General features: G+C 41.3%; 1 protein-coding gene across 2 annotated transcripts; it reads left to right on the top strand.

The window, feature by feature from the left end:
- The first annotated feature begins 1,197 nt into the window (after positions 1-1,197).
- LOC124262704 (arsenite methyltransferase-like) lies at positions 1,198-23,110 on the top strand. Of its 2 annotated transcripts, none has more exons than XM_046697230.1 (10): positions 1,198-1,700; positions 14,661-14,816; positions 16,757-16,907; positions 18,044-18,174; positions 18,457-18,526; positions 19,036-19,117; positions 20,301-20,429; positions 21,589-21,719; positions 21,879-21,989; positions 22,587-23,110. In XM_046697230.1, exons 2-10 carry the CDS (start codon positions 14,671-14,673, stop codon positions 22,662-22,664), a joined length of 1,029 nt encoding a protein of 342 aa, XP_046553186.1. In that variant the 5' UTR covers positions 1,198-1,700; positions 14,661-14,670; the 3' UTR covers positions 22,665-23,110. The 2 variants fall into 2 exon arrangements, with proteins under 2 accessions (XP_046553186.1, XP_046553187.1); XM_046697231.1 differs by lacking the exon at positions 1,198-1,700 and adding an exon at positions 10,876-10,985.
- Positions 23,111-25,626: the final 2,516 nt, after the last annotated feature.

Genomic DNA, 25,626 nt, shown 5'->3' with positions numbered 1-25,626 from the left:
GACTTGCCAACCCTGACCAAAACTTACATGCCCACAAAATATCTTCATAAACATGTCTAAATTTTAACCCAACCGTCGGGCAGGTGAATTTGAGAATCTGGCAGACCGTGTTGAAAATAACCCGTCCCGGGCGGTCGGGCAGGCAGGTATTTCGAACGCTGGTTATTGTAAAAATTTATTAGGTTAATCATCCGCTACCTTTGAAAGACAACTTCACATGACGTCGAAACAGGCGTTCAAGATTCAAGATTATTTTTTCCAGTATACATGACCTCCGGACCGGGGTACGTTTAGATACATGTGGTCAAGGTGACACAACATAAGTACAATAAGCCAGATGCATGAATAAATACAAAATACAACCCACATGCCATCAGAGTGAGTGAGTTTAGTTTTACGCCGCTTTTGGCAATATTCCAGCAATATCACGTCGGGGGGACACCAGAAATGGGTTCACACATAGTGTCCATGTGGGGAATCGAACCCGGGTCTTCAGCGTGACGAGTGAACGCCTTAATCACTAGGCTACTCCACCGCCCCACATGCCATCAGAGCATTGCAATTGATTTTAAAAACATCACATACAATTTTATGACCGGGCATAGATTACCTCCGTTAACGTTCTTCAAATGTGCACTCTGGAGGTTAAAAATAAAGTACAATATTAACAATACATAGGAATAGTTTTTAGCACTCAGAAAAAGCTTTTAAGTGAGATAATACAAATATCAAGTGATTCAATTACAGCAGGATTTACCATACTAAAAGTATTAGTAGTGTTTACAGGTGGTTGTCTCCCCTTAACTGTTAATATAATTATCCGTGAATTTCAAGATATACCAAGCTAAGTATTCTGAAATACTACTGTGATTGGTACGTCTGAATCTGGCCAGTGCAATTCACAGATTTTACTCTTAAAGTTGTAAAGTAGTCGTAAGTGCAATACCTTAACTTACGACTATTTTAGCGCTAGGAGAGCTTCGGAAATCCAGGCCCAGTAGACTTTAAGTATGAGAAAACACCGAGATATTTATATGCCTAAACTGGTTGGGAGGAACGCCATTATAGCGCCACGTTATCTTTAGTTATAACTCCTTTCCTTCGAAAAACCATAACTTTTGTGGGTCCCTTGAACAATGTCAAGGGAACACCCTTCACAATAAGGAGGACAGTGATATGTCGTGTTGCCCCTGATTTGTACGCAGTGCATGTAGGTGGAGATAGGTGGAGAGAGAGAGCATCGACTGTGTAGCAGCTTCATTTCTTTGCATAAATTTTGAATTGTATGTTCATCAAAGAGAGCGAGATGACGATTACACAGTTACTGGCCTTACATTTGACATAGCAAGTTGCACCTGATATGTACACTGTACGGGAAGGTGAAGATATGTGACCTACTTCGTACTTCCCTTAAGTGGAGATTGTCCCATACATCTAACGGTCCTTCTGTACACTGCATGTCTGGCCGCGTATGTCAGTAGCAGATCAGTGCTGGCTTAAATCCATCCGATCCATCCGCGAGTACCCTCCACAACAAGGACAATGATTTGTCATGTTGACCTAGTAATAGTCGCCCGGATGAATTTTAGGCACTGCTGTGAAGTCAGTGTAGCATACCACGCGGACCAGAGCAAGCAGGAGGTTACACCAAGCACACCAAAGAACCGGCCTCAAACCACAAACATTTCAACTCTATCAAAGTAAGATATAATCTATGACGTCAGTCTGTTGTTTAAACTGTCTTTCAGGACAGTCGGCTGTCAGTTAGTCAGTATCTTCCACTGACATATCTATGTACTTGCAACTTGAATATATTTTAACTGAGGCCATATGCAGTCAAGTGGATGAAAGTAAATTGATGGACGAACCCGTTTTATTATGTAAATCTTTGTTCAGTGCTTAGGCGACAATCCCCGTCGTCATGTATGTGAAACGTGCACACGAACCATGGACCCTTGACAGTGAACATAACCACTTACGTCTTGCTCACGCTGTCAACAGATCTACCTCAAATGTTCAAATGGCACCTCAGCAGTATCCGATTTGTATTAAGGCGTAATACCTGCTACATCTCTATATTTGTATGTGCAATGTATTGGATGCAAATCTGATGCATATCTGAAGTCGCCTTTCTCTAGGGCACTTCGCAGTGAGTGTCAAAAGGTGCTGGCTTGAGTAGGTCACGTAATGAGTGTATAAGAAAGGTCTCTCAGCCAATTTGTGGTGTAATTGGTAGTACATGTCTTGCGATGACGTTGTTGTGGTATATGTCTATATGTCGGACTGTTGTACTATGAGGTGTGGAGGGGTAGCCTAGTGGTTAAAGCATTCGCTCGTCACGCCGAAGACCCGGGTTCGATTCCCCACATGGGTACAATGCGTGAAGCCCATTCCTGGTTTTCCTGGACGTGATATTGCGGGAAAATTGCTAAAAGCGGCGTAAAACTAAACTCACTGATATACTATGAAGTAAAATGTTTATTGTGAACGTTGGAATCAGCACTGACACTCCAATCAGTACAGAATCTCTTTCTCACAGATAACATTCGACAGACGTCTGTTCATGCTGCTGATCACATATATGATTTCAGCATTGGGGCCTGCTGCCAGTCCTGTAGTTTGTCTCCCATTACCACATTAATTATGTTCCCTACTGCCTGGCCTTTAATAAAGCAAGTCTAGATATCTGCAGGTTCTGAATCTCACATCTCACTGGGGCTTCTTTTCAATTTAAATGGGTATATTTCTTACTATCAAAATCTTAATAATATATTCAGAGACTAAACGTGAGTCTACCGTTCCTGGGGCAGTGCCTTGGACCGTTCATTCAGGTTGTAAACTGGAGAGTCTCTAACTTTCACTTTGAGCCAACTGATTATATCAGAGACCATATAATAGAGGGACGGCATCCCCCCAACAGTTTATCACTAAAGTACTGTCGGAAATGCTAGAAAAATGCTTTTTGACTTATATTTAAAATTCAGAGGTATTACAGTTACTTAAATAACAAATATCACTTCAAGAAACATCTACCTAATGTAGACCGAGGGAATAAATTTTAAGACATGCTCTGAAATGTGTTTTTACTGATGAAAATACCAAAAACTTAGAAAAATAAGGGGTAGTGGGACGTTATTTGATACAAACATTAAGTGCCTGTGTTCCGTCATCAGCATCCACTGTATCGACAGGTGAAATTGACACCTGAGCACACGCACGTGGGAGGGGTCATCTCAATAGATATTTTCTGCAAAATGTTGAATATGTGTACGTTACGTATCGGTTATGTAAAGGATCATTTGTGTATGTGTGTTTGTTTTGAAATAAACATACGAATTACTGTACATTGGAAAGAATCCTATCACTTGTGTTATCTTATCGATTGATTGTAGAAATGTGCAACGTTTTAATAAATGTTTTGCATGTCAACAGTATATTTCATTGAAAAAATATGGATGTAATTCGGTCAGTTTAATCTAGTTGTGAACATTGGCCAAAGATTTAACGAAGTCACTGGTGTAGCTTCTTTAGAATATATATATTTTTCTTCTCATAAAGTTTGTAGACATGTAATTTATTACATGTTAAGTGAGAGAGAGAGAAATTGTGTATTTGGCTGTCAAAAGCATTTTTCGTAAACGTGTGATAGATTTTTTATTTATTTGTGCTATATGTGACTTTTGAGGCCAACCCAGAAATGAAAATGGCAGCTGCAGGTTACACAGTTACTTGAACAATGTCAAGGGAACGTCCTTCACAATAAGGAGGACAGTGATATGTCGTGTTGACCTAGCGGCAACAATAGTTGCCCCTGATTTGTACGCAGTGCATGTAGGTGGAGATAGGTGGAGAGAGAGAGAGAGAGAGAGAGAGAGAGAGAGAGAGAGAGAGAGAGAGAGAGAGAGAGAGAGAGAGAGAGAGAGAGAGAGAGAGAGAGAGAGAGAGAGAGAGAGAGAGAGAGAGAGAGAGAGAGAGAGTGGCAGAGAGAGGGAGAGGGAGAGGTAAACTGTAGTTGTTTCACACATACCCTCCCCATTGCCCCTCACCTGGGCTAAGGGATGGTGTGTGGGGGTGCACGAGTCCTGGTGAGGCTACCCATGTGAGGGTTGCAATAAGTCAGACACACTTGGTTTTCTGGGACTGCTTAGACTAACGCTTACGCCCTGAATATATATATACATGTATTTATCATGAATATAACTCCAATTAAATTGAAAAGGAGTCGCATTGAGCTCAGATATTCATATTCTGAACCTGAGAAAATCTAGACTTGCTTCATCCAGAAACAGAAAGGTTTGGGCGGAATGGGAAATATTGATGTTCAAGGACTGCGAGACTGTGCAGGGGCTATTAACGTTAATACTACGATGGTCCTCTGCCCTAGTGGACGATGTACGACATGGCAATATTACCGCTGAAGGGGTCGTTGTCGGCAGGGGTAGTTCAGATATTTACCTCAGGTACGCTCCTGTATACAGACTCGTATCCTCACCAAAGTAAAAATACACGGTCCCGATCCACAAGGCGTTTGTAGCATTAAATTAGTGAGTTTAGTTTTACGCCGCACTCAGCAATATTCCAGCTTTATGGCGGCGGTCTGTTAATAAGCGAGTCTGGACCAGACAATACAGTGATCAACAGCATGAGCATCGATCTACGCAATTGGAATACTTCGATATGTGTCAACCAAGTAAGCGAGCCTGACCACCTGATCCCGTTGGTCGGCTCTTATGACAAGCATGGGTTACTGAAGACCAATTCGATCCCGGATCTTCCTGGGTATGTAGCGTTAAGAGCTATATTGATAGTATGCTGTATGCTGAATATCCTAGTGCTGCGAAACGCGGGTCCCAGAAACATACTCTCCTACGAGTCCATTCGTGAATGCCTTTAACAAGCTGTTAAAGGCATTTACGTTTGGAAGATACTTCGAAAGTTCCTCCTGACGAGCACGTACAGCCATGTTGAATTATTCCATGACCATGGTTTGATATATACAGGGAGTGACGTACGCGTTCAAGGAACCGGTTTAAGAACTCAGCGCAGTGCAGAATGGACTTGTCGGAGAGTATGTTTTCAACAGGGCCGAACAGTAGGGAACGGCTAGGGAAAGATCTTGGTAGCAATAGTGAGCGGATGTAATGGCTTCCTGGGCGACCGATTTGTCTGGACAGCGCCAGAGCACTCCCGATGGTGAACAAGATTTACTAGACTTGCACAATCCTTACGGATAAGAAACTCGCCCACTTGGTTGACACAAGTCTCTAAGGTAAACATTAATAGTTTAAATGGTGGTTTCTAAAATATAAAAAATACAGACTCGGGTCCTTATCAAGACTTGCCCCTTCGAAGGACAGAATTACTATACAACCATGGGCTCAGCTTTCAGTACAGCCTTGTAGCAAGGCTAAAGATTGCCGCGAAGAAGCTTCCAGTTTGCAATGGGAGTGGTAACTGCAAGCTTCATTGTAGGGGGATAGGGCAATGTGTTGAAGATAAGAAATGTTGTTTTTAACATACAAAATTACCTCCTTGTGAGGGTGCTAGTGACTTAGGTTGGGATAGATGTATTTAAGAAATACAGTTCGCTCTACCACCATGTATAGACCATTCTTAATGAGGCCTCATGAATATTCATATCTGTACCAAAACGAGGCTAAACGGGGCAAGGACACAATCGCGTAATGGCGATTAAACTCAATGTATACTTCCTGGTTTCAAATTTCCCTTGAACGGTACATTACGAAACTGTCCAGTAGTTCAGGGAAATCGCAGGGAAATGGGAAAGGGCTACACAAATGTTTCTGTAGCATATCCACGGATTGAAGGGTGAATAATGACTGTACATCACGACACATCACGATGAGTCATATGACCTAGATATCTAGGTAACGTTTACCATGTTGCGCAGCATTTATGAAGGGAAGCTACTCTAAAGTCACAATAGTGGATATATTACCCAGGGAAATCAATTACGTTTACTTTATCAACATATGAACAAAGTAAAAGACGTATTTCCTGACCTGGATTCAAATCATCCACTTCCACATGGGAGTAGTGTTGTTAATTCTTGAGCTAGATAATCGAGATTATAAGTAGGATCAAGATAGCTCTCCTCGAGTGGATCTGGACCAGACAATTTTTTTGTATTATTCCTGTGATGAAATTATTTGTTTGGTATTTTTTCTGTTTAAAATGTTTTGTCCTATCGACTCTGTTTTATAGATATAGGGTATTTATTCACGCATTTATTTTCAGTTGTACAGGACTAGTGGTGATGGGGGATGTGTGCGTAGCTGCATGTTACAATCGCAGAGGAAAAACGAATCGCCACATCATCATGTAGAAACTATTTATTTCAATCAACATGAGTGGGACCAGAGACCATATCTATTATATGGTCTCTGGTGGGACACAATGTGCAAGACAAAACTGGATGATTTTTTTTTAAGTTCTTTTTTGACTGATTTGGAGGTGAATAATTAATTTACCTAAATTGACAAGTGGTACCTGCATGGGGAATATTTGAACTAATTTTCAATACTGTGTTACTATACCATAAAATTGATTTATTGTAGATCAGGTGTACTTATTTTGTACCACTGTAACTGAAGACATTTTTAAGGAGAACATATTATAAGATTAACATAACAGGATTCACACTACAGCAAACAATTAACCCAAATAAATAACGAACACCTGGAGTGCAGTTAATAAAAATTTATTTTGAAATGGTGTCTTAAAAGTCCAGTAACAATAAACACATTCACAATAGCTTCCAACTGTAATACTGATGAGTAACAATAAAATTTTCAGAGGGTGCAAATTGAAAATATATTGGGTGCAATATTTATGTTGATAGAAGTATCCTTTTAGATTAGTCTGACATGAATGGCAACAATTACAGCTGGATCAATGCATAATTTGTCATAGTTTTCTCCCCCTACACATTATCATAATCTCTTACCTATGAATGATGGGTTTTTTTTCTGATTCCCAACTAACTCTTTTCAAACAGGATGAAATACATTCTTTTTCATCAATTATTAATTAAACAGCAGCAAATGAGTTACATCTACAACTATGCCATTATGAAAGACCTTTCTATTTTTCAGTTAAATCCATCAATGTGAATGTATTGCAGCTGTCTCTTTTTTCATCCATCATTTACACAACACAAAAGCACCAAACAATTTTATTTACATTCATGTCTGTCAAATTGTGCTGTTTGGGCAAGGTACTTCACAAAACCGGGGAAGATATTCAACAAATGAAAAAGTTCCAGGTAATCAGTGCCAATGTTTGAAATGATGGAATACTGTAAAATGTTAAATCAATGTTTATCATCATACATGAATTTACAAACTCCAAACTTTTCAAGTTCAAGTTTTCTGTTCAATTCTTCTATTTTGTCAACCTTTTCCTTGAGTTGCCTCCCCTGTTCATGTAAGTTTTGCTGGAATTGTTCTATGTAGGACTGGGGTCAGTGGCTGCTGTATCACTCTCTGCTTCACTGTAATATAAGCATTGTAAAGCATCACTATTATCTCTTCGACCACACAAACAATAAATATATCTCCGGAATTACAAATATACATCAAGGAATAGTTGCTAACATCATTTCATATTTTAGACAGTATGGGCAATCAATATTTTTATATGTAAATAACATAGCATATAGGTCAAAGTTCAGTTGTATTAAATTCTTTAAAACCATGTCAGTTGGCAAAATTAACTTAATACGATCTGACATTCTTACTGTATCTGAGATGGTGACTGTGGTAGATTCCTTATGGGAGGTTCCTGAGCTGGTGACATGCTCTCTGACTCTTAATTAGCAGCATCTGAAATGGATATTTAAACACTAAATATGTGTCAGTTGTTGTAATAAGATTGTCCAGTAATATGTCCTGTATCCCTGAAGTACTGGTCAGTATGCAGTAATTTTGAAAGTAGATACATATTTAAGATATTTTTAACAGCATGTGTATGTCCTGCATATATAGATCTACATGTATATGTACTTGAAATGTTACTTTGATTTGCAGCCAATCAAATTTCACTGATACAGAATATTTGCAAATAAAATGCCCTTGCCATCATGACAAGACTGTCTCCATATGTCCATATGCTTTAAAACAAATAATATAATGGACCGTTCATAATTTATGACTAGGTGGTGTGATGATGATTTTAGGTGCGGTGTTTGTGGGGGTTGGGGTGTCTCCCAGTTTGTTTTGGGAGGCAGGGGGAGGGGTCAATTGTGTACATATGAACTAGGGGGGTGGTCACTGATTTTGAACATGACAATGTGGGTGAATGTGTCTGTGTGTGTGACATTCACATTGTACATGTGTCCTAAATATTAAAACCTTGCATAGTGAACAGTTTGTACATTTCACGGCAGATCTAGACTATGCCATGTGCCGTAATTATTTTGTACTTACTATGAATCATTTTCCAGGATCTCTCCGTATTTTCGCCAACCACTGCCTTCTTATGATCTTATTCTTGGGAATATGGTGAAAAGATACTGTAAAATCCTTACGGGCATCACTCCAACGCAAAGGCACACGGCAGTAATCTTTCCTTTTCGAGGTCGCCATTTTCAAGGTTGGGTCAACCTATTTAAGCCTCGCTTTCGATTTGACCTCGAGGTAATACATATTGGCTAAGAATGGTCTATAGTGTAATAAAACACACTTTTGCCCTGAACTATTATAGTTAAAGCACGAGGACGCTTGCGTCCGAGTGCTTTAACGTCATAATAGTTCAGGGAGAAAGTATGTTTTATTACACTATACATGGTGGTAGAGCGAACTGTATTTCTTTTCTAAGATGCCAAATTTAATACTTTCTAAGGATAATTACGATTAATTTAAGGCAGAAAACAAACGGCGGTGTCGGTGACCTAAATTAAGAATCCTCGCACAGGGCTAACTGGCGCGCTGTTCTATTGATGTGTCTGCCCCCCTACGTTAAGACGAACGTTACCAGAAAAACAAATGATAAACAGTTTCATGACGGTTTACGTTCGGATTAAATATCTTCTCTAAAGTATTTTAATTACATCTTTGATTAACGTAAACCATGTGAACGTCGCATTTCTACTACCAACGTATGTTTAGATCAGTACATCCAGACGAAGCTGAGTAGTCAAGCGACATTCCACGATTGCATTGTGGGAATGTAAACATTGCGAACGTTACCGTGTCGCTGAAAACTTGCGAGTCGAATTGAGACATTTAAAAAGTCAGAAAACATAAACGTAATGTTTCCACCAGTGATGTTAGGTGAGTGAAGCAACTGCAAACCAAGAAACGGGATGCAACGCAGTAGTTTACTGTAGGAGGCTGTACGAGGCGATGACAACTGACATGCATCGTGACGTCGCTTACATTGTGACGTAATGTAAAATGGTTCGATTACGAGGGGGGCACACTAGAATGGCGCAGTGACGGGAAAACGTCATTCAATTGTTACGTCATCAAAAAACTATACCTTTATTGTCTGATAATGTATTTTTGTCCGATTGTTCTAACCGCTAGGCATCTTAGAAGAATAAATACATTAGCCTGTATGTGTACATTCTGCACAGAAGCTAACCGAAATGTAATTGTATTTTTGATGACTATATTTAGCTGGGTATATGTTTTTCTTCAGGATGTGAATTGTTCTAGAGCCGATCAAAATGGGTCACTTTAATAGCTTGTGACATTCAGCATTGTAATTCTTTGGGAAAGGACCAAAATGTGACTTGTGTGAGCCGGGAGGACAAACAACATAACATTGTGATCCTTTTCCCAGTTACTCGGAGACGGGGAATTGTGCGACTTGTGGCCACCCTACAGAAGAAGCAAAAGCCCCTTTTGGCATTGCAGGAGTTGTATATCAAACGAATATCCGCATATTCCATCTGACCACCCCGATTGAGAAACAGTTCCGTCACTGAACCCCTCAAGCAATTAACAGCGCATTCTACAAACAGTGTATTTTGTATCGTATTTGTCCATAATCTTCTTTGGCATTTTTAGAAGTTGGAGCGTCAGATAAGGCCAAACTTTGTGGATGAACAACTACTTTATATAGGTGATGGGACGTTTCCATACAGATTCTTGTGTTGTTGTCAAGCAGGCACGAATCAGGTAAAAAACAGGGTGTTATGTAATATAATGTTCTTTATCCATAAAGATTGTCCTTATTTGTCCATAATCATCAAAATATACTTGCAGACACATTCCTCTGAACTAGCTTTTGCATGAAATTCAGTGAGAGATTTTGCACTCCTAATTTACAACTCTGGCCATCGCTCAAACATGCCATAGAATCATTTCACAGATGAAGGGTGGGCTAGGTCACGTTTTCCCAACTGACAAGCAAAATCAGACGCTAAATGGATGACCTCTTTCCTGGCATATCCGTAACCAATAGATGCCATGTATGTTACATGGTCAACAACTTCACATTTTTGCTCCACGTAAAAAAGGTGATGCCTGGCTTGACAGAGTCAGTATCAATCTTCCTTTCATTTTGTCTCTGACTGTTTGCTCAGATACAGAGAAATTCAAAGCCGCTCTGTGAACTGAAACTTTATTGTTTGTTAATTTCTAAGTAAGCATTAGTCAAAGACGTAGGTGAATATAGTTTGTATCTTCGCCGTGAAGGGGTCGGCGAATCACAAGAAACGAAAGAAGCTATAAGCGATGGCCCGAAAAGGTTTCCATATGCTTTAAATATTGACGGATGATTCATCTTACGTCACGTGATTTTTCTAGACAAGCAGACGACGAGATATGAGAATGTTGACTGACATTGTGTGAACAAAAAAATTGATATCCGTGATCGTGGCCTATTTATGTTAGATAACTACTTGTAGTGTAGTTGTGTAAGGCTGCGATTCGGAACACCTTAGTCAGCGAGACTTCATACGTGATTTATTTTACGAGACACGATAATTACCGAATCAAGGCTATCAACGAATTTAGGTAATGGTTCTGTACTTCTTATCTTTACTGAACTGTAGCGTTTGATACTTGCTACTAATTAGCTATCATGTATATTAATTACAGCCCCTGAATTAGGTGCAAACATCCCCCTTTCTAATCCATCTGATGTACCGATCCACGTGATCTTTGAGCTAGACATTTGTGTTGATCCATTGATGGACGTTTTTTGCTTGCACATAGCTCGCGGATGGATCAGATGGATTTGAACCATCTGATGCATTTTAAGCCAGCACTAATCTGCTACTGACATACGCAGTTGAACATGCAGTGGACAGAAGGACCGTTAGATGCATGGGACAATCTTCACTTCAGCGACTAAGAACGATGTAGGCCACATATCTTCACCTGCCTGTACAGGGTACAAATCAGGGGCAACTATTGTTGCTGCTAGGCCCATGAGGGGAACGACTGAAGCAGTGAGTGAGTGAGTTTAGTTTTACACGGCTTTTAGCAATTTTCCAGCAATATCACGTCGGAGGACACCAGAAATGGGCTTTACACCTTTCACCCATGTGGGGAATCGAACCCGGGTCTTTTAACCACTAGGCTACCCCACCGTCCCTCTAGTATGGGTGTCACCTAATGCGACGTTATGAATAGCGTGAACAGACTCAGTCTTAGGCGGCATGTCTTGATGTTCATCACATCAATCACAGGTTTGACTGTCGCATTTGTATTGCTTGAGTATAACTGAGTTCTAGTTTAGGGGGCGATGGGGTGGCATAGTGGTTAAACTGGTCGCTCGTCACGCCGAAGGCCTGGGTTCGATTCCCCACAGGGTACAATGTGTCAAGCCCATTTCTGGTGTCCCCTGCCGTGATATTGCTTGAATATTGCTAAAAGCGGCGTAAAACTAAACTCATTCACTCACTCTGATTTAGAAAGTGGGTGGGTGAATTTAGTTAAGTTTTTAGCTTTTAAAGAACCACTAAACTTTGTATTTTGTTACTCTTTTAACCATTACATATGAAAGATTTGTGGTTATTCTTATGTGGAACACCAAATTTATTCTTTAAAAACTTGTGGTTAATTAATACCGAGCGATTAAAAGTGGCCAAAAAGTCGCCTGCTTCCCTCTCGCCCGCCAACGAAACCACAGACAGGTTACGTAACTCTGTCGCCAGAGCACTGCAGTGACGTCATATGAGGAACGATTTTCAGTTAGTTGTATAGAAAGTGTGTAGCACGCTTATCATTTTGATGATTTCTCGACATCAACGAAGACATGCCGAATCGTTGCTTTGTCGTCAATTGCTCCTAGGGGTCGGGTGATGGTGTCACCATGCACAGATTTCCACAGGACCCCACAGTTCGTGCTAAATGGGTTATGTTTGTGAGTGCGAAGCGAGCGTTGTGGAAGCCTGAAACGATATCTTACTTGTGTTCAGATCGCTTCACGGAAGTTAAAGAATCAAAACTACTTACTAGTTGTAGTAAAATGTGTATATGATTGATGACCATAAAGATTTTCCATGACACAATTTGTAACATAACGATTTCTTCCTCGGAAGTGGGAGATGGTCGAAGTAACAATAATATTGTAAGTGGTATTATATTAACACCCACCTCGCTGCCAGGAGAGAAATTGTTATGTTATACGCTATGTCATGCAAAATCCCATTGGCTATCAATAAAATACATATTTCACTACCAGTAGAAAGTAGTTTTGATTTTGTAACTGGGTGAAAACAAACCTAAATAGCATTTATCCTCAGACTGGCGGCTGTTCGCGACAGGGCGCCGCCATTTTTGAAAATCGTAAAGTCTGTTAGAATTAATGAGATTATAGTTTGTTTTCATCAAGTTAGAAAATCAAAACTACTTTCTACTCGTAGTTAAATATGTATTTGAATCATAACCAAACGGATTTTGCATAACACAACTTATAACATAACGATTTCTTCCACGGAAACAAGGTGGGGGTCGAAGTCACAATATTCGAAGATAAATCTCTTGCTACATTCACATGGTTAATGTCCACTCACCAGTATGTAGATACTAGTCAATGTGCGTCTTTATATTTGGTCTTTTAATCTTAAATAGTTTATTATTATACTTGTATGCATTTTGAAACTAAATACAAAGCAGACGATCTGCTGATACTTATAGTGAATTTATAACAGAACTGTAATATCTAGACATTTTATAGTTTTCCAATGTGAATCATAATTCGCACACACACCCTAGTGTATGTTGTCTGTCTCATTACACTTCACGGCGAAAACAATGATTCTGTTGAATGCTACCACAAATGAATAAAAACAAAAAGCAAATATTAAAATTAAAACAGATTAAAGTTATAGGAACAATGCCAGGCCATTACCTTGTTCGAGGAAAGTATCAATCAATATCCATAAAACTGTTCCAAATGATGTGTCTTTTAACAGTTTAATATACGAAAAAGTGATAAACCTTTTCAGGTATTGGTGTATAGTCTCATTGGTCACCCAAGATAGCACACCTGGCAACTAATTGCATAATGTCCGCCTTTCTTTAAAAACAGTAATTTAGTTAGCCAATAATGGGCAATCAATCAATCAATGTATTGCCGGTTAATCCTTTGAAAGAAGGACGTTGTTTTTACGCAGACACCGACACGACAGAGTGTATTCAGTATAGATTAGTAAATCTACATACATAAACACTACCTTTTGACAATTCCGCTGTGTAAGATAAAAGTAATTAATCAATCAGCGTGTTATCGGTTAATCCTTTGATCGATGTTTATAACGTTGAATATTTACTCCAGACACAAGAAATGCCAAATGGGAACCTTTGTCGGGTAATCTAAGTGTTATACCTGTTATAAATTCTCTAACTGACCATCAAGTGAATGATGACAAATAACATGTGTAGGTTTATACCACCTAACACGGTTACAACAAGGGAGTATTAATTGCTGTATTGCATGTGAAAACTTATGGGCCGACACTGTTTTGAGAATATAAACAGATTTTTAAATGACATGATTAAATATCGAGGTAAAAAAACACAGAAATGGAATCAATTTGGATCAGTCATTATACAAATAGGGCCTAACGACACCAATCGATTTTGACAGAATCGTCTATGAAAACAAGTTGTAACTCGGAAACTAGGCAAAGCAGGAGACAAAATTAAATGCCAGTAGATTGTGAGAACATATAGCTTTCATTTTCCACAACAATTGTCACGATTTCAGGTTTATACAAGCCTGTAAACAAGATAATTTACCCCCTAAAATGTAGATGAATTCTGCATCGGCCCTCAAAGCTATTCCTCATATGACGTCATAGAGGCGCGCCGCTCTGATTGGTTGAAATGTCGTTCGCGGGTGAGAATTGTGCACTGTTGTCAAAAAGGTCGATTTAAGTCAATTAAAGGCCGAAATGAGTATTTTTAATGACGGGGTTTCATTTATAACGATGCCAGTTAGTGATTGATGTATTTGCACCCCCTAGGGTTTATGTGATCTTTAAGCTTTTGCAATACTCCGGCAACTACACGGCGGGAGACACAAGAAATGGGCTTCACACACTGTACCCATGTTGGAAATCGAAGGACTCTGTAAGCCACCAATGCTACTTTTAAAAGTTTATCTAGGACATTATAACAATTAAAGTTTTGATTTTTTACATAGAGATTCTTACTGCGCGTTTTTCTTGTTTTGATCAGCTAATTAGAAATGGCGGACGAGGCGGCTACCAACGTGAGAGATTTCTACAATGAGACTTCTGTCAAACTGACGTTCGTATGTGGCGTCAACGACTGGGACTTTACCCCAGCCATCAAAGACATCATCTCCAAACTACATCCCGAGACCATGAAAAGGTAAAATTAAATCATATGACAATTTGTTATGATGGATTAGGAGGACCAAAAATTATAGTATGACAGTAACAACTTTGTAATACTCCAGAAACTTATTGATATCTTATATTTCAGGAATGTGTCGCCTGTTACATATCGTATGTTGTTTCACGAACCAAATTGTCTAATCAATCATTGTGACTCAGTAATACATATCGTGACGTCACCCGTTTCTTTCTTCGCCTCTTCTCCTAACCTGTTATTAATCTGTTATTGATCATTCTTGACCAATTTGTGTTATTCCGGGACGTTTGATCACTGGATTGTCTAGTTCAGACTCGATTATTTACAGACCGCCGCCATATAGCTGGAATATTGCTGAGTGCGGCGTAAAACTAAACTCACTCACTATTCCGGGACGAGAATCTCTTTGAGGTTACGGAAATGGACGAGTGGTGACGAATGAAGATTCGGACTGTTCCGGCCTGTCACGATCGCTACGAACTACTCGAAGCAAACGTTTTCGTCACACTTGTGGTTTCACAATGCGAAGATGATAGTTGTAACTTAATATGACCTAAGAACATTAATTAACGTCGTAATGAGTTCGACCGAGTAAGTCAATGACAGAGTGGAAACTAGTCCGTCATAGTCTGAATACTATTCATCACCAGGGAGTAGCCGCTCGACGACCTTCTATCTCAAACATGTTTGATACCAGCTATCTCACACCGGCTTTCTCATCTACTAGTACATGTGTGTAGGAAAAACTGAAATGTTAGTCAAAGCGGCTTTTAACCCGACACTCACTCATGCTGCACGTCCGTTTCTGAATGGACAAAAATGTCGAACTTAAGTGGATCTATCTTATATGTATTAATGGAATAGGAAAATAACCTACCTATCTGATTTTCTCCTCTGAGTCAACGTTCAGCAGAACTAATGAATCTGTATTTTTGAATTACATCAAACGACAGTATGTCCTGTATTTTTCCTTCTATCTTATCAGAGCGATAATATAAGAGATTAAATGTTGATACTGATCTCTGAACCATATGTTCCGGGTAGCGTTTCCCATACACTGATACCGCCATGACGTCGACGTTTTCTCCCACATCAAGTTGCTTTCACCGAACCCATGAAGTCGACTTCCGGTCTGCTAAGCTCAATCACCCCTGGTAGCCAAAGTCGACTTCTGGTGTCCTAAGCTCAGTCACCCCCGGTAGCCGAAGTCGTCTTCCGGTGTCCTAAGCTCAATCACCCCTTGTAGCCAAAGTCGACTTCCAATGTCCTAAGCTCAGTCACCCCTTGTAGCCAAAGTCGACTTCCAATGTCCTAAGCTCAGTCACCCCTTGTAGCCAAAGTCGACTTCCGGTGTCCTAAGCTCAGTCACCCCTTGTAGCCAAAGTCGACTTTCGGTGTCCTAAGCTCAATCACCCCTGGTAGCCAAAGTCGACTTCCAATGTCCTCAGCTCAGTCACCCCTGATAGCCCGAGGTCGACTTTCGGTGTCCTAAGCTCAGTCACCCCCGGTAGCCAAAGTCGTCTTCCGGTGTCCTAAGATCAATCACCCCTGGTAGCCAAAGTCGACTTCCAATGTCCTAAGCTCAGTCACCCCTTGTAGCCAAAGTCGACTTTCGGTGTCCTAAGCTCAATCACCCCTGGTAGCCAAAGTCGACTTCCAATGTCCTCAGCTCAGTCACCCCTGATAGCCCGAGGTCGACTTTCGGTGTCCTAAGCTCAATCACCCCTGGTAGCCAAAGTCGACTTCCAATGTCCTCAGCTCAGTCACCCCTGATAGCCCGAGGTCGACTTTCGGTGTCCTCAGCTCAGTCACCCCTGATAGCCCGAGGTCGACTTTCGGTGTCCTCAGCTCAGTCACCCCTGATAGCCCGAGGTCGACTTTCGGTGTCCTAAGCTCAGTCACCGCTGGTAGCTCGAACAGCCTGAGTTGACTTGCAGATACTATGGGTCAGGATTCATCTTTCCCGAGCACCTTGACGGTCTCAGTATCCTGGACATAGGCTGTGGATCCGGAAGCCTCGTTTTCATCCTGAGCAAACTGGTTGGTCCAACTGGGCACGTGGTTGGTGTGGACTTCGCCGAGAATTTGGTTGGTACTCCATTTGTCCCCTTTCACAAACTTCGCATGATTTCACGTAACATAGTCACTTATAATTATTGTTTAACGGAGAACTGTAAACGAATTAATAGGGCCACTTATAGGACACCAAATGGGACACGAGACACTAATTGGGGCACTAGACACCAGGTGAGGAACTAGGCTCCAAGTAGGACACTAGACACCAATTAGGGCATCAGATAGCACGTGGGTCACTAGACACCAGGTAGGGAACTAAACACCAAGTGGGACACCAGGCACCATGTGAGGCACTAGACACAAGGTGGGGAACTAGGCACCAAGTTCGGTACCAGACACCAAGTAGGACACCAGGCACCATGTGGGGCACTAGACACCATGAGAGACACCAGACACCATGTGGGGCACCAGACACCAAGTGGGGTACTACGCATCAAGTAGAGCACTAGACACCAAGTGGGGAACTAGACACCATGTGGGGTACTACGCATCAAGTAGAGCACTAGACACCAAGTGGGGCACTAGACACCATGTGGGGCACTAGACATCAAGTGGGGCTCTAGACACCAAGTGGGGTACTACGCATCAAGTAGAGTACTAGACACCACATGGAGCACTAGACACCAAGTGGGGCACTAAACATCATGTGGGGCACTAGACACCATGTGGGGCACTAGACACCAAGTGGGGCACTAGACACCATGTGGGGCACTAGACACCATGTGGGGCACTAGACACAATGTGGGGCACTAGACACCAAGTGGGGCACTAGACACCAAGTGGGGCACTAGACACCAAGTGGGGCTGTAGACACCAAGTGGGGTATTACGCATCAAGTAGAGTACTAGACACCATGTGGGGCACTAGACACCAAGTGGGGCACTAGACACCAAGTGGGGCTGTAGACACCAAGTGGGGTATTACGCATCAAGTAGAGCACTAGACACCATGTGGAGCACTAGACACCAAGTGGGGCACTAGATATCATGTGGGGCACTAGACACCATTTTGGGCACTAGACATCATGTGGGGAACTAGACACCACGTGGGGCACTAGACACCGTTTGGGGCACAAAACACGAAGCCGTTTCTGCCTCCTCATCCTCTCATAGAACTCAATCCTGTAATCCAAGAGCCACATGTTCCAGATAGAGGAGAGCAAGGCGAGGGAGGACTACCACCGTCAGGCCTGGGGGTACGAGAAGGCCAACACTGAGTTCTTCAATGGAAATGCCGAAAATCTTTCAAATCTCAAAGATAAAACGTTCGACGTAATTGTGTGAGTGTCCAGTAAGTCAAGATCAGTGACAGTCGTAGTGGATGTAGTTGATATTGTAGTAGAAGCCGTAGGAGATGTAGAGGAGGAGAATTGATGAAAGAAGTAGGAGCAGCCTGAAGACGGTATAGTATTTGTATTTTTGTATTGTTGAATACAAGGAACACAGGAAGTCAGCTGATATCGTCACCAGCAGATATATGCAATTTAAGCATGAATATTCCATATATTTAATCACTAGGCATTACATAATGTACCTACACCTTATGTTTGTCTTTGATTCAGTTCGAATGGTGTCTTTTGCCTGACATCGGACAAGGACAAAGTATTTGCAGAAGCATTCAGACTGTTGAAGGTAATGAGAGAGAGAGAGAGAGAGAGAGAGAGAGAGAGAGAGAGAGAGAGAGAGAGAGAGAGAGAGAGAGAGAGAGAGAGAGAGAGAGAGAGAGAGAGAGAGAGAGAGAGAGAGAGAGAGAGAGAGAGAGAGAGAGAGAGAGAGCACAGCAAGGGGCAGAAAGAGAGAGAGACTGAGAGAGAGGAGGGCAGAGCAAGGGCAGAGAGAGAGATATAGGGTGAGAGAGGGGCAGAGCAAGGGCAGAGAGAGAGACAAAGAGAGATGGGGAGAGAGAGAGAGGGGGAGCAGAGAGAGAGAAAGGGCAGAGCAAGGGACACAGAGAGAGATAGAGACAGTGAGAGAGAGATAGAGATAGAGAGGGGGGGGGGTGTATTTGGAGATGGGAAAACGTGATAGAGTGAGGAGTCCAGGAGTGAGTCGTATTTGATCCCATTTCACTTTAAGTGTTTCGTCCTTTTCGTGTGACTGGATGATCATCTTTATTAACATTATCTTGTACGCATGCGCAGGATGGAGGAGAGTTGTACCTGAGTGACGTCTACGCGAACCAAAGCGCGCCGCCGGAGCTGAAAGACGACGTAACATGCTATGGTATGACATCAGCCTTTTGTGTGATACATTTCCCATTTACATGCTTCTCAATGGTTTCAAGACTATTTCTTTATTTTTTATACCAATCTTTCCGTACATATTATCATTAAATATATATTTTGAATTTTTTAGAACATTGACGTTTAGCCAACAAAAGGCATCCCCATAATTACCTATCAGTAATGCTATGGTTCAATTCAAATGTCTGGCTGTAAGATGGGATAATGGATAGAACGTGTGCATGGGGAGTCACAGGTCTGTGGTTCGAATCCAAGTCTTGAGTAATATCAACAGATTGGAACGATTGTACTTGTTACCTTACCGCTCGGCTTTATGGGCATGAAACAGGTACTGACTGGCTCAGCGTATAGTTGCTCAGTGGGTATACGTACTATCTGAGTGCAGTCCAGTACAAACACCTGCATACGCTCCTTAAACACGACGTTAAACCAGTGTATGAAATGCGCCAAAACCACAGTCAGACATCGGGGCTGGTAACTTCAAAATGTTACCAGCCCAAAATGGATTTAACCAGACCAGACAATCCAAAGAAAATAACTAAATTATTAGTCATTGTTTAGTCGCTGTTTTAGTGATAATATACTCATGCCAATAATGGTTGTCACCCCCTTCAATTTTTTTATTGGAGAGGGTGTGTGGGGTGGGGGTGTGTGGGGTTGGGTTGGGGATGGGGGTGACAACCATTATTGGCATGAATATATATGCCAACGCAGTGCTTCTAGCGTGCGATACGATAGTTCAAACAGTAATTGTCAAATCTTGATGTAACGCTCAATTTGATTTTAAGATATGGTGAATTTTTAGCATTTGTATGGAACATGTTATCTATCATTTTTACGGGGCGGTGGGGTAGCCTGATGGTTAAAGCGTTGACTCGTCACGCCGAAGTCCCGGGTTCGAATCCCCACATGGGTACAATGTGTGAAGCCCATTTCTGGTGTCCCCCGCCGTGATGTTGCTGGAATATTGCTAAAAGCGGCGTAAAACCAAACTCAGTCAGTCAGTCAGTCTATCAATTTTATCAGACCATCGGGCTGGCTAGCTGTAAATGTAGACCGCCCGTTAGAAATCTAGCCCGTCTCGGTCGGTCGGACGGGCCTTATTTCAGACACTTTTTAAACCCCGTTTCACCTCCCAATGCTTGTGTGCTGCGTTGCCACAGTATTCGGCCTGACCGGCTCCCAGCTTGTGAAGGAGTTCCACGCCTCAGCCCAGAGAGCTGGCTTCACCACCCCTGCGCTCACTGGAGTGGGACCTGTCTACCTCAGCCCCGGCTATCAGGAGAAGCTACGTGAGTACATTTTGTCTTCTATCGAAGAGTACACATTTTAGTGGCAATTTAGAAGTAGTAGTTTCCAGCAAATTCTGATTCACCGACAGTGCCACTTGCTTGTACCGAAATTCCCTATTAGAATATATAGTTGAAACTCATTATTCATCTTGTCCTTAGCAGACCGATAAAGGCTGCTAATAATCTAATGGATACTTTCATGAACTATAGACAGGCATGGCATCCTGAAGTTGAAAAATCGTTGAATGTTGTTATAATCAGTGTTCGCCCAACGGTGTATTAGATATGCAGGCCTACCAAAGAAAACTTTCCCACTGTGCAGAAAAACACAGAAAAGCCCAGAAATGCCCACATTAATCGTGGAAATAGCAACATAAACATAATACCTCGCTACTGAAACAGTAAAGACAGCAACGAAAAACTATAAAACTGCAACGTTTATATATCAGCGAACATTGACCTCTACTGAACATGCGCATTACGATCCGCGCTTCTTTCAAATTTCCGAGCAACCGTGAATCGCCTCGCGTATTAAATATGTCGAAATAATTGCTGTCAATCATTTCATACGAATGGAAAGTAAACTAAACAAGTGTGCACACAAGTATCATGATGATAAATGCCAAATAACACAACAGAAATACTTAAAAAGGGAATGTAACTTTTGTCCAAGCTGGAAAATGTCAACATGCGGTCGAGACTTCCTCTTCCATGTGCGCATGCGCAATATCGAAGTTGCAGGCTCTTCGTTTTTTTATGCAGTTTTAGCGATTTAAAGTTGCCGTTTTTACTGTTTCAGTAGCGAGGTATTATGTTTATGTTGCTATTTCCATGATTAATGTGGGCTTTTCTGCGTTTTTCTGCACAGTGGGAAAGTTTTCTTTGGTAGGCCTGATATGGTTGTGAGTGAATTGCTCCTGCTTGACACCGATGTCTGTTTATTTAATGTAAGCTGTACACCATACATAAGGCGCCAATGTTACTTACTGCGACCAGGGTTGCTAAGAAAGAACCATGGACCTGCCTATGGTCGCTGGAAACACTTTCAAGAAAAAACATAACCAAACGGAGTAAAAACATATTTCAGGAGCGATTGACCGCACCAAAATAAGCAATTCACTTGGTCATTGCGCAAAGTAAACTTTGTATTCGTTTACAGCCGGAAGCAGATACTGTTGTGCCCGGAACCGAATGTTCCGCCTGCCATCTAGCGGCAAGAGAGGCCCTGCAAAGGTTACTTACAAAGGCGGGGAAGAAGAATTCAAGTGGGACATCAATCTGACATTTAAGGTTTGAGTTCTACAGTGTGTGTTGTTATTAGTGCTAATTTGAGGAGTGTCATATTGAGTTTCAAACGGAGGAAGTCATGGTTGTGACGAAATTGTCTGAATTTATAGTAGTGGTTTAACAATTGAAAAGTAATTTAAATGAAACTGTTCCATTTCACAGTCGGGGGAACCAGTTTCCGTGGATGGGGAACTAGCCAGCATCTTGTCCAGCAGCCGTTACGGGAGTTTGTTTGACTTTACCGACAGTGATGACACAACGGTCAATAAGAGGGTAAGCTGCTGGAAGTAAAGCTGCAACACACAGGCATGATGTCATCCGTTCTTGCTTTCATTTCATCAAATAAATAAAAGCGCGCAAAACCACAATAAGAAATATTATATACTAGGCAACGTTGTATACTTATCTTGTGCTTTTCAACAAAGAAAAGGGTAAGGTTACAGTCACTTGATACTAAGATAAGGTTACATACAGGCTCTTGTTAGACTTGATATGGATCGAGTCCGATAGTTTGGATGTACTTTTGTTCACGGAAATATCAACAAGGGTGTCTTATCCCAATTTAAGTTAAACGCTAAATTCAACACCCAAAAAGTGATTGTAGAGTGACCAGGCAAAATATCTGGAAACAACACAATAACACAGGTTTCGTGAAAGAATGTTTCATCAATACACTTACACTCTCTAGATGTCTGTCTGGTGTTCTTGCAGGGGAGAGCTCTATACCGAGTAAATATACTCGACCTGACATGTATATACTCGATCATTTTGACCTGTGTCCGATGCTCTGCCGATGGCAGTAGCTAGGTAACTGTATAGTGCTTGACCAATACTTGTAAATATACATACATGTATTGTGATATATTCCAGGGACAGTGTCCATTTGACTTCCTCGATCAGGTGACTGCCCAGGGTGTTACTCTGCCATACGTCTACAAGGTACAGTGACCAGGCTTCAACCATCTTGTCACCATCTTGCCATGCCTGATGTAGCCGCCATGCGTTTCTGGATCCTTGGCCACAACATTGTCATCGGCTCCTTGTTCGAAGACACCTCACGGAATGTCTCTAACATTTAACATTTTCTTTAATTCTCATGTAACCTTAACTCATAATTAGACTGACATGTATTGCAATATTATACCAGTAGAAATATGCCTGTAAATGTCCTTGATTTAATGCTTGGCCTTAGTGTAGAATTTTATGGTAGAATCATCAGCCTCAGTATCTATCATTCATACCATGGCCGATTCAATCTCCCAGAAACAAAAGAATAAACTTGACAAGGGGTCCAGCTCATGTCTGAAAGTAACTTCGTTCTGGGATCCATGTGGATTCTATTGTATTTTGTATATATACATTTTAAGTAAAGTTTCTGGCACTGAAAGTTAGTCTTATGATGATGTACCAGATTGATGTCAACCACGCATCTGACTGGATCTGACATCCAACTGATTTACAGCAGCCTACGTTGTTTAGCCCCATCCGAGACAGCAGCCTACGTTGTTTAGCTCCATCCGAGACAGCAGCCTACGTTGTTTAGCCCCATCCGAGACAGCAGCCTACGTTGTTTAGCCCCATCCAAGACAGCAGCCTACGTTGTTTAGCCCCATCCGAGACAGCAGCCTACGTTGTTTAGCCCCATCCGAGACAGCAACCTACGTTGTTTAGCCCCATCCAAGACAGCAACCTTCGTTGTTTAGCCCCAACCTACGTTGTTTAGCCCCATCCAAGACAGCAGCCTACGTTGTTTAGCCCCATCCAAGACAGCAGCCTACGTTGTTTAGCCCCATCCAAGACAGCAGCCTACGTTGTTTAGCCCCATCCAAGACAGCAGCCTACGTTGTTTAGCCCCATCCAAGACAGCAGCCTACGTTGTTTAGCCCCATCCAAGACAGCAACCTACGTTGTTTAGCCCCATCCAAGACAGCAACCTACGTTGTTTAGCCCCATCCAAGACAGCAACCTACGTTGTTTAGCCCCATCCAAGACAGCAGCCTACGTTGTTTAGCCCCATCCAAGACAGCAACCTACGTTGTTTAGCCCCATCCGAGACAGCAGCCTACGTTGTTTAGCCCCATCCAAGACAGCAGCCTACGTTGTTTAGCCCCATCCAAGACAGCAACCTACGCTGTTTAGCCCCATCCAAGACAGTGAATAAAACGATACGTAAAAACGTTATAAAATATAAACAGCATGTGTTTGTTGATTGTTAAATCTATTCAATTGTCCAGGTATGTTTTTATACCATCAGGCTCTACTTTAGATGTCTGCCTTTACCTCAATAAACTATGGTTGTCTTTGTAGCTAGTGCCGACCAGTGGTCCGTTTTCAATGAATAAATCCATTTTCAGGTATTATATTGCCTTGTATTATCTAACATGAAGCCTTACTCTGAACAATATTGATGGGCGACAGTGTTATGCCAAGGTCGCCCGTTAACGGTGTTTTCGTGCTGGCGTTGAACGTTTGGTCATATCAAACACTGGTCCAAACACGTTAAGCGTGAAAAATCTTTAGATATACCTAGATGGCGTTCCCAGGTTATGAAGGATGTGAGGTGTTCACTCGCCGCCACGAACACCCACGCTTCCTGCGGTCATTCCCTGCTGGAATATTGCTAACACAATATAATAACACTTGTTGTGGCGACAAGAAACTCTCGAGAAGGTTGAATGTGATAATAAGGATTCAGAGTAACAATAAATTTGCTGTACAAAAAATTGAAATGGTTACAGATGAAGATATTATACGATGTTATACCTACAAACATTTTCCGAAGTAAATTCGGTCTAAAAGACACCCCTATATGTACATTCAGTTCAAAAGAGTTAGAAACAATTGTCCATCTATTCTGTAATTGTTGTCATGTTAAAAAGATTTTGTAGAGTCAGAACATTGATTTTACATCAGAAAACATTTTACTTGGATTTAAAGGGGAAAATAATAATTCTTGCAATATGTCTTGTTTGCGAACTAAGTAATATATACACAGAAAATAAAAGTTCCAAATTTCAAGCATGTAGTAAGGAAGATATAAAAAATAGCCAAATGAAATTACAAAATATATTGCTTACTCTACATGCAGTAACAACGAGTTCTTTACCTTCTGATCATCCTTCCACAATCTATTTACTGAAAACATTATGTTTGAAAACATATTGTAAAGTGTATTTAATCACTATTACCACTAGTGGAGACACAGAAATAAGGTATGCAAAACATACTCAAAGATATTTATTCATTGTATGAAATTCGCCAGGAGAATGCATGACAATAAGGATTCAGAGTGACAAACTCTCCAGAAGACTGCAGGACAAGAAGGCTTCAGATCGACAAGAAACTCTCCAGAAGAAAGTATGACAAGAAGGATTCAGATTGACAAGAAACTCTCCAGAAGACTGTAGGACAAGAAGGATTCAGATTGACAAGAAACTATCCAGAAGTAAGTATGACAAGAAGGATTCAGATTGACAAGAAACTCTCCAGAAGTAAGTATGACAAGAAGGATTCAGATTGACAAGAAACTCTCCAGAAAACTGTAAGACAAGAAGGATTTAGTTTGACAAGAAACTCTCCAGAAGTAAGTATGACAAGAAGGATTCAGATTGACAAGAAACTCTCAAGAAGACTGCAGGACAAGAAGGATTCAGAGTTACAAGAAACTCTCCAGAAGTAAGTATGACAAGAATGATTCAGAGTGACAAGAACCTCTCCAGAAGACTGTATGACAAGTTCGATTCAGAGTGACAAGAAACTCTCCAGAAGATTGTATGACAAGAAGGATTTAGAGTGACAAGAAAATCTCCAGAAAATTGTATGACAAGAATGATTCAGATTGACAAGAAAATCTCCAGAAGAATGCAGGACAAGAAGGCTTCAGATTGACAAGAAACTCTCCAGAAAAATG

Source organism: Haliotis rubra, unplaced genomic scaffold, assembly GCF_003918875.1.
Source record: "Haliotis rubra isolate DU_JTF1 unplaced genomic scaffold, ASM391887v1 Scf85, whole genome shotgun sequence".
Classification (NCBI taxonomy): Eukaryota; Metazoa; Mollusca; class Gastropoda; order Lepetellida; family Haliotidae; genus Haliotis; species Haliotis rubra.
The sequence above is the reverse complement of the archived record's forward strand: the minus strand, read 5'-3'. Positions and strand labels throughout refer to the sequence as shown.

Bases quoted from the DNA above. Each gene is read 5' to 3' on its own strand.
- LOC124262704 (XM_046697230.1), top strand. From the start codon at position 14,671: ATGGCGGACGAGGCGGCTACCAACGTGAGAGATTTCTACAATGAGACT. The intron at 16,908-18,043 runs GTTGGTACTCCA...CACATGTTCCAG, and splicing joins TGGACTTCGCCGAGAATTTG to ATAGAGGAGAGCAAGGCGAG. The intron at 18,175-18,456 runs GTGAGTGTCCAG...TCTTTGATTCAG, and splicing joins AAAACGTTCGACGTAATTGT to TTCGAATGGTGTCTTTTGCC.